The sequence below is a fragment of the Durio zibethinus genome, chromosome 27, assembly GCF_047325235.1.
Source record: "Durio zibethinus cultivar Kanyao isolate XHJ-2024 chromosome 27, ASM4732523v1, whole genome shotgun sequence".
Classification (NCBI taxonomy): domain Eukaryota; kingdom Viridiplantae; phylum Streptophyta; class Magnoliopsida; order Malvales; family Malvaceae; genus Durio; species Durio zibethinus.
The window spans coordinates 2,854,343-2,864,291 of NC_143188.1; the positions used below are offsets into that span (position 1 = coordinate 2,854,343).

The window sequence follows — 9,949 nt, forward strand, 5'->3', positions numbered from 1 at the left end:
CAATGTCTACCTTTTTTTTCTGTGTGTTCATTATTGATTTATAGATTCATGCTGATAGAGTTTCAATTCAATTCTAATTAGCATCCAAATGAAAATATTAACACCAATCCTAATCTCATTTTTTCAACTTTTCTTTTAAAAAAAAATTAATCAGATAATGGAGAAAGAAAAAGAAATTAAACAATAGATAGACCATAAAAAAAATAAAAATGATAAATACAAAAATAAAAAAATCTAAAATAAAAATGAATAAAAATCCTTACACCCGAGCTTAGATTAGTCTCGATTGACAAAGAATCTCGAACAAAATAAAGTATCTACATTTACTATTAAGTAGTATAAATAATTATGAATTAAAATTTACAATATTCTAATTGTATATGAATTTAATCATTCATGAATTTATGTTATTCATGAATTAATTAAATAAATGTACTAAATATTTAATATAATTTAAATTTAACATATTTATTAAATAATATAAATATTCATGAATCAAACTTACATATTAAAAAAATAACACCAGCAGTAACACATCATGAAAATTGACAAACAGTTTATGTTGTATACCATAAATGAAAAAATTATTGAATTTAGATATGCCTATGTGAAAACTATTATTTTTCATATTTCAAGGAAAAGAAAAATCAACATGTAGCTATTCTACTAGGATTAGTCAAATTGGAAACTAATGTTAAAGCTAATGATCAGTCAATAACCTTCACGCTTTTAATAGATAATTTGCACCTCGTTTAATATATAATTTACTTTGAAAGTAAAATTCAAAATGTGTTTGAAAGATGCGTTTTTAATATTATTCTATAAAAATTAAGTTTATACAAAACCTCATACTAACCGTTTATAAAAAATAATTAAATAAATAAATAAGAATTTATATTTAAACTATTGTTAATATATAGAATTTATATATTATTAATGAATTAAATAATGATATTTTATTAATGAATAAATATAAACTTTTTAAATAAATATATAAAAATACTATTTTTAAAAAATTAATCATAATGAAGTAATATTTTTTTATTTACTAACAAAGTATTAAATATAAACATAAAATGTCATATTCCGTTTGTCCTCTCATTCAAAAGAAAAAGAAAAAAAAAAGAAGACATAAAACCGAATTAAAGATAGGAAAAGCTCATGGATTTAACATAGCACCGACATGGAAATTTCGCTTGATGCTTTTCAATTCTTTACGAAAAATATTTTATTAAAGAAATGTGGAAGAGGTTTTTCTTTTCTGTTTTTTATTTATTTTAAATAGGAACAAATCTTTCTTAGGATTTCATCGTACATTAATAAGACAAACGTAATTGTCTAATTTCTCACGTTGTCCATTAGATTGCTACCTTTTAATTTTCTCAGACCAACCTGACTCTCCAGGAGTTGGAAATTTCAACACGCTTTACTAACTATATAATCAACTGATGTGATTCAAAATTAATTTCTACTCCCAAAGGAGCAGTCCCAATCTGAAGCAATATTGGAGAATCGCCTGTCTTAAAGGGGAAACGTAACCTCAGATTTTCCCGCAGTTTTTCGTCATGTTAGAAAAAGTAATGGGATTCCATGCCGAAGTCTAAAAGATGACATTCCTTTAATCTTTATTGTTTTCTGCAATGGACCACACTTTGAAAATTTTTCACTCGTACTCTAGCTTTAGCCACAAACAGGGGAACTTGATGGGATGGAGTGCGCTAACTTCATGGAGTCAAGGTAGGAAATTACATGAAACATTCCTTTATGCTTTTTCAATTCCTTGTGAGAAGTACTATTAAGGAGGGCGATCTAACCCGTGTCCGATGGATTTTCATCTGATCAAATTTTATGAGGTTAATTTTTTTTTTGAAATTCGAATTTCGGGTCGGATCATATCGAGTAAAATTAAGAAATAATCGGGGTCAGATTCGAGTTTGTCTAAAATTTGATCCGATCCAATCTGATATTATACAAAAAATTATATTTTAATTTTTTATTTATATATATTTATATAATAATATTTTTAAATATTTATATTTAAAAAATAATATTTTATATTTAAAAAATAATATTTTATTAATTTCGAGACGGATACGATTTACATATTATCAGAATCGGGTCGGATTCGGATATGAAAAAATTAAAAAAAAAATTTTCAGGTAGGATCGAGTTCGGGTTTAATAAAACATAAAGTCAGATCGGGTTCGGAGCAAGCAAAACCCCGCTCCGAACCCGATCCGATGCCAACCCTAAGTACTATAAAAAAATATGGAATTTTTTTTCTAAGTAGGAACAAATTTCTTATAATTTCGTGGTCCATCCCAAAATTTAAAAAAAAAATTGTAATTTTTGATCTTGCCTGTCATTTAAGATTACCCTGACTATTATATTATTCTCAGCCAGAGGAGTCCCAATCTGAGGAAATATTGGAGAACTGCCTGTCTTAAAAGGAAAGAATTCACATGAGAGAATTCCTGCACTTTTTTGCGCGCCAGAAAAGCTGATGATTCCATGCTAAAAGTCCAAATATGAGATCCCTCTTATTTTATCCAATGAACCACTTCGAAAAATTTTCATTCATGCTGTAAGACCTTGCTTTGATGTTGGATTGCTGTGGTTAGCCACTAATAGGAAATGATATGGAAGGACAAAGACAATCGAATTTCAGTAATGTTCACAGGTCAATCAAATAAAGAAAAAAAAAACATATTCACATCAAGTCAAGAACTAGAGATACACCATGGATAGTGCCTTCATTCAGTTATATCATGTATGGAGTTTCAGGATAAACATAAACTCTAAAATGGTCCATTGTAGAACCTTGAGACCTCTTAATAGTGTTAATTCAGCTGCAAGACATTGATCGAGTAGGGAAGAATAGCGCAAAACTTGGAAGCCGAATTTCTTTGATTTGATATTGGGTATCTACCGTGTTCACATTTGCTCTGGAAGTACTCGAAAGCCAAAGATTTCTTGTTTTTGGGTTCAAATTTGCTTTGAGGTGTGGGAATAGGAGTGAAAAAAGAAATCAAGAAATCAAAATATGATTCAAAATCATAATGTTTGATTAAGTTAAGATGATTTTTTTTATTTGTTTTAGATTAAATTTAAATATTATATGTATATTTTAAATGATGATCAAATTTTAAATTAAAAAATTAAAAATCAAATTAAATCAAATTATATATTTTTATTAATTTTTATCTATATTTTAAATTTTTATGAAATATAAATAATTATTTTATATTTAAATATGTTAATAATCATATTAAAATAATATATAAAAAACAAAAAAATTTTCAAAAACTAATAAACCAAACCAATCAAATTTGATTCAGATTAATTTTAAAAGAAAAATCGATTAGATTCGAATCAAATTAAATTTTAAAAATTTACAATATTACGTATTATTTGAAAATTAAATTAAATTCGATCTGATTAAATTTTAAAAATTTATAATATTATGCATTATTTGAAAATTAAATTAAATTCGATCTGATCCAACCGTTATCACCCTTACGTAATAAGATGATTTCTCATAAATTCGCTAAATTTATATATATAAATCTACTTGGACTGATACAAAAAAATATTTTAGGTAAAACCCAAAAACCCTTTGCTAAAAAACCCCCAAATGATACAGTAGAAAACTTTTATATTACACATAGTTGCATATGAATTATTTTGGTAAAAACTTAATTTACTCAAATTTTGCAGCGTTCAGAAACCATGGCTCTACTGCAGTTAGGCCCTAACCTTGAGCCAAAACTGGATCACACTCCAAACCCTTTCAGGTTTCAATATAACAGCTCCAAAGATCCATGACAACATCATAGAAAATCCAGGAATGTGCGTTGAGGGAGCGGATTAAAAATGGCATTGCCTCGTAAGCCGGATTGTTGCAATTATTATTCTCTTTGCCTCATGTCAGAAAGAATTACCATGTTTCTGATATTACCTTCTCTTCGTTTTAATTTCTTCCTTGCTGTGTTCCTAGTTTCTCTCATTACTTGTTTTCCTGGTTGCTTTGCTTTACCCTCGGATGGTATTGTTTTCCAGCCACGGCAATCAAAAAGAGCAACAATTCCAATTCCAAAGTGTTAAATCTTACATCACGTGGCACCCCTCCTCTTGCTCTTGCTCTTGCTCCTGCAAACATAACATAAGAGAAGTACTCCCGATCATAATTTCATCTTCAAAAAGAGTTGAAGAATATGAATATGTGCTTTTGAATCTTTGATTATAACAAAATCATCAAATCTCAAGATCAAACTAGAGCATCCCAAGAGATGAGGCTGAGCAAATGCAAAGATAAAAGAAGAGGGAAAGAGTGAACTCAGTTAGACCATGCTGAATTAAAAAAATAAAAAAAAATACAGCCTCCAAAAACTTTTGCGGGTGGATGAAACATGTTTGCATCCCCAACAATCCCGTATATTTTTCATTTGTCAAAATAAAACTCCTAGAATCACCAGATATCTTAAGAGTGCTATTTTGGAAATCTTCACCATATATACTTGATCATAGGTAGCAACCTCCTCCTGATAACTCCAGCAGTTCAAACATCTTATAACTTTTCTCCAACAAATGACTAGAAAAAAAAATTTTTAAGACGTTTAAAGAAATTGCTGCAAGTGTCCACAAGACCACAGTGTAAACTATTGATACCCAGGGAAAGTTACAGCTACATTATATATAGAGGAATAGGTAAATAAGACATTTTGTGGAAATGAGATACCCTATAGTTGAGTTGAGTCCAAGGTTTAAATTAGTGATGTTTTAAAACGCTGGCAGAACAATTCATGGTCATGTAGAACAAAATATTAGATTCCCTGTTACTCAATTGTTTTGGGGTTAGATCTAACACGGAATCTGTCCCGGATGCCTAGACTTAGACAACATGCTTTAATTAGTTACTGTCAGTGTCCAGGATAACCAGACATGAGTAGAGAAAAAGGAACATGGGCATGAAGATTAAATTCATGTGTATGAAGCAATATGGGAAAGGATTTGAATATACCTTGATTTTAGTGGGAGGATTAGAAGACTTAGATGAAGTTAAGGTTCCAAAGCCAAACTTTGGTTTCTTATCTGCAGACTTTAATATTTGAAAAGAACACATTAATGTCTCATCCACGCTCATCATGGCAGCAGCATTGTCAAACTCTCCACAGTAATTAGGTGCTGAAAATATGGTTACAAGTTGTCTATTAGCAAAGAATTCATATCCATCTTCAACAACCTGCAAGGATAGATACCATTTAATGAAACAAAGGATTCAGAGCCATAAGAATTTAGAAAATGCTTCATGTAAAACGTATTTAAACCTGGTGTGCGCGACATATTAAATCAAGATCAAGCTTCTTGAGACAATCTATGACACAATCAGAACCGAACATGTAGGAAACTCCCCTATCATTTGGCCCCCAGCCCTGAATGTCTTTACTAGGATCAGACCATAGGAGATCACACAGCAAGCCAGATTCTGGAACATCAGTAGGCCTCTTTAAATTTCTAATCTGATCTAAATTGCAGAGCTCAGGTGAAAGTCCACCATGCATGCAAAATATCTTTTCCTCAATGAGAGCTGCCACCGGCAGGCAGTTGAAACAATCAGTGAATACTTTCCAGAGCTTGACATTGAATCTTCGTTTACACTCATCATAAAATCCGTAGATACGGTTCACAGAAGCACATTCGTGGTTGCCCCTCAGAAGGAAAAAATTTTCAGGATATTTTATTTTGTATGCAAGGAGAAGGCATATCGTTTCTAGGCTTTGCTTTCCACGATCTACATAATCTCCCAAGAATAAGTAATTGGCATGAGGAGGGAAAGCACCATTCTCAAAAAGCCTCAGGAGATCAGAATACTGACCATGAATGTCTCCTGGATCATGAAAAGAAGAGACGAATAAGTAATTCAGTATGAAATGAATGACAAACAGTAAATAAGTAGAAATTGCCCCATGAGAACTCCAGAAGAAAAGAAACTATTCTTTGTGAGTAGTAGTCATTGCATGCTAATTGCTGCTTTCTAAATACATAGAAGATCTTCACTTATATGATTTAAAACATCACATTGTGCAATTATAATCTCTTTGTCTTCCAAGGAAAAGAACTATAATTTTCAAAAACACAATAAATCTATATGCCATGAGTATGACAATAAGAAATTTCCAAAACGTTAATCAAATTCTCATAGGCAATGAAATCAAATGAATGTGAATTACAACTGATTTATATCAGAGGAATGTGCCTCTTCAGCATTTGAACCACAGAATCCCCACTAATAAGCTTGAGAACTAGCAAGCACAATATATTGACCAAAATTTTAAACAAAAACTTTCAAAAAATGCATTTTATTTGCAGAAACAATATGACCTCTCAAGCCAAAATCAATAACAGTCACATAGATAGTGAACAGAGAATAAGTGAAAAGCTCTGTCTCTCATTTAAGGTATAAAGATCACAAATTGCATTCAAATTGCATTCAAATTGCACAATCTCCTAAGTCAGAATTTAACAAACCAACATGTCAATTGAATAACAATAAGCTATGACTACAAAATCAAAAACAGATGACAGTAGTGTTGGGCTAAAAGCCTCCAATCCAATCACACCAACAAAAGCAAAATCAAACAATAAATCAAACACACAAGAGACAACAATTTAACGTGGTTCGGTTCAATCAACCTACGTCCATGGATGAGAAACAAGATCCACTAGTTATAGAGAATTACAAACATACATCAAATCATCAACCTCACTCAACAATCAATACTCATAAGACACTCTCAATCTTCTTTAGTCCTTTGAAGTATTCTCAACCCAAACAAACACAAACCTAAACCCTTGTGCACCCTTTTAACATAACCAAACACATACCTATATGCTCACATACATCATACCATGTGGATTCTCTCAATCTCCTCTAGTCCACTCACAAACAAACATACACCCCCATAAGACGTAGAGCCCCAATACTCATATAGGTGTTCAAACACACAAGAGACAACAATTTAACGTGGTTCGGTTCAATCAACCTACGTCCACAGATGAGAAACAAGATCCACTAGTTATAGAGAATTACAAACATACATCAAATCATCAACCTCACTCAACAATCAATACTCATAAAACACTCTCAATCTCCTTTAGTCCTATGAAGTATTCTCAACCCAAACAAACACAAAACCTAAACCCTTGTGCACCCTTTCAACATAACCAAACACATACCCATATGCTCACATACATCATACCATGTGGATTCTCTCAGTCTCCTCTAGTCCACTCACAAACAAACATACGCTCCCATACATCATACCATGTGGACCCTCTCAGTCTCCTTTAGTCCACTCACAAACAAATATAAACACCCATAAGACGTAGAGCCCCAATACTCTTATGGGGTGTCTATCCCACAAAACTCTACAACTCTTACATCTTTTTCTTATACCTAACCTTGTAGAGACTTTATCTATTTATAATTATACAAACTTGGCCATTAAAAATCTTTTTCCTTTTAGAATTCTTCTCCTGTAAGTCAAACTTACCTATTAAGAATCCATTTTCCCTTAAAATTCTTCTCTTACAAGTCAAACTTACCTATTAAGAATCATTTTTTCTCTAGTCCACTCACAAACAAATATACACACCCATAAAACGTAGAGTCCCAATACTCCTATGGGGTGTCTATCCCACAAAACTCTACAACTCTTACATCTTTTTCTTATACCTAACTCTGTAGAGACTTTACCTATTTATAATCATACAAACTTGGCCATTAAAAATCTTTTTCCTTTTAGAATTCTTCTCCTGTAAGTCAAACTTACCTATTAAGAATCCATTTTCCCTTAAAATTTTTCTCTTACAAGTCAAACTTACCTATTAAGAAATTTTTTTCCTTTTAGAATTCTTCTTTTACAAGTCTTCTTATCCATCAAGCAATATCTAACAAATCTCTTATGGAATTTGAGTCAATATTCCCAACAAGTAGCAACTAACGCCCAGCAATAATCACCAAACCTGGCAGAAAACAACTCGTACAAGGAAGCTCATATAGCAAAAGAACTTCAAGCCTAACTCCAAACAAACGGATAACAACCAATTTTAAGTACTCTAAATTCATCCATACCCATCACAGAAATTAAGAATTTGATGAACATGTTCATCAATCAGTAGCCTCAACATGTAAAGATGTCACATTTACAACTTTTCAGGATAAATCACAACAAGGCACACTAAAAACAAGAACTTTCCAATTTCAAACTCATTAACTGGCAGCAACCAATTTGAAAGGAATCAAATTAAACCATAACTATTGAAAAGAGAGACAAACTTAAATTGAAGAAAGCAGGGTAAAAGAACATACCACAGATTTTAATAGGTGCTTCAATCTCTAAAAGAACGGGTTGCTTCAAGAAGATATCTTTAGAAACAAGACAAAGCTGCCTTATTTCAGACTCAGAAAGCTGGACCTGCTTTCCTGGTTTCCTTCTAACTTCAAGCAACCTATTGATTATATCATCAAGAACTCGAGGTTCCATAGCCAAAAACCCCCTCCTCTTGTCCTTCAAAAATAAAACTGATCAACTGCACGGACCAAACAAGCAAAAGAAAAACAAGAAGAAGAATAACGGAAAGGCAAGACGATAGAAAAGCAAAAAGAAAGAATAAAGAAACAAACAAGTCTTCCACCAACTACATGCTATGATCTTCTAGTGAAAGTGTAAGAGAATATTTTTTCCAGAAAAAGAATTGGGAAGTTTTATTTTCAAAAAAAAACATAAAAGCATGGAATGGTCGTTCTTGGAGCTCGGGGGCCTATTTCATTTATGTTCTTTTGGTTATTGATGCTGAAAAGAATGGCTGGTTGGTGGCCTTTGGAAATAAAAACCAGCCACTGGAATATATTCTTCAAGTTATTCTTTTCTTTTCCTTTTTACAAATAATAGAAGAGAATGAAAAGAAAAATAAGAAGAAAGGGCATAGAGAAGAGAAAGAGATTAAAAAAATGGGAAAGCAAAAGAGTGTGGAAGTAAGTAAAAATGGACCACCAAGAAACACAACGCACCATGGGAAAAGGAGACGATGGGAAATGAAATGAAAGAAGGTAAATGTAGATTTGATAAGGGTCTTTGGATTCTTGATGTTTTTGTACAGTGTTTGATTTGATTTTTCCACGAATTTGAGATTAGAGGGGTAGGAGGAAGGCTTTGTTTTGAAACGGTGCTGTCGGCAGAATCAACAGGTAAACGTTGGTAACTAGCAAAGCGGGTTGGTAACAGTAGCACACCAAAATTTGATAGTTGACGCTGAGGAAGGATTCCATTGTTTACTGTTGACTTATCTGCTTCCATGTGCGGCATTGAAGCTGCCCACACGTTAGTACATGTGAATTGTGAATTACTTTTTTTATTAAATACTCGTTTGCTTTGTTAAGTATATTGTATTGATACTTACAATAAAAATTTATAATTGCGTTCTTATAATTTCATGCTAATTGAATATTAATTCATGTTATGTATGTTATTTAAGTTTTTGAAAATTATGAATTTGAAAGAATTTATGCATTTAATATTTTTGTCCTATTTAATTAATATTGTTAATTCAAAATGAATTGATAAAAATATTCAATAAAATCATGATATGAGATAAAAATGTCATATCATTTTTTGTTTTTGAAATTAAAAATATAAAAAATAAAATAAAATAAAATCGAGGAAAGATAAAATAAAAAAAGAGATGGAGGAAAAGAGAGATATAGAAGGGACGGAGCGGCAGGTTGAACTCTAGCAAATCGAGTATAATTTGCCTAACTTGAGATAGATCGATTTTGCACAGTCTCATACCGAACGATCGACAGTCAATCAATTAACCCCTTCCTTCTCTTCTCCTCCTCTTTCTTTCTCATTCCATCTTTCCCCATCTATCTCCCTGACTCACCTCT

The 9,949-nt window shown here is 31.7% G+C and overlaps 1 protein-coding gene across 1 annotated transcript; it reads right to left on the reverse strand.

Moving 5' to 3' along the window:
• Nucleotides 1-3,592: 3,592 nt before the first annotated feature.
• On the reverse strand, nt 3,593-9,272 carry LOC111279839 (serine/threonine-protein phosphatase PP1 isozyme 2-like). The gene is made up of 4 exons (XM_022866899.2): nt 8,372-9,272; nt 5,328-5,887; nt 5,021-5,242; nt 3,593-4,149 (listed from the first exon to the last, which is right to left on the reverse strand). The coding sequence occupies exons 1-4, from the start codon at nt 8,544-8,546 to the stop codon at nt 4,108-4,110; spliced, it is 999 nt and encodes a 332-aa protein (XP_022722634.1). The 5' UTR covers nt 8,547-9,272; the 3' UTR covers nt 3,593-4,107.
• Between the last annotated feature and the right edge of the window lie 677 nt (nt 9,273-9,949).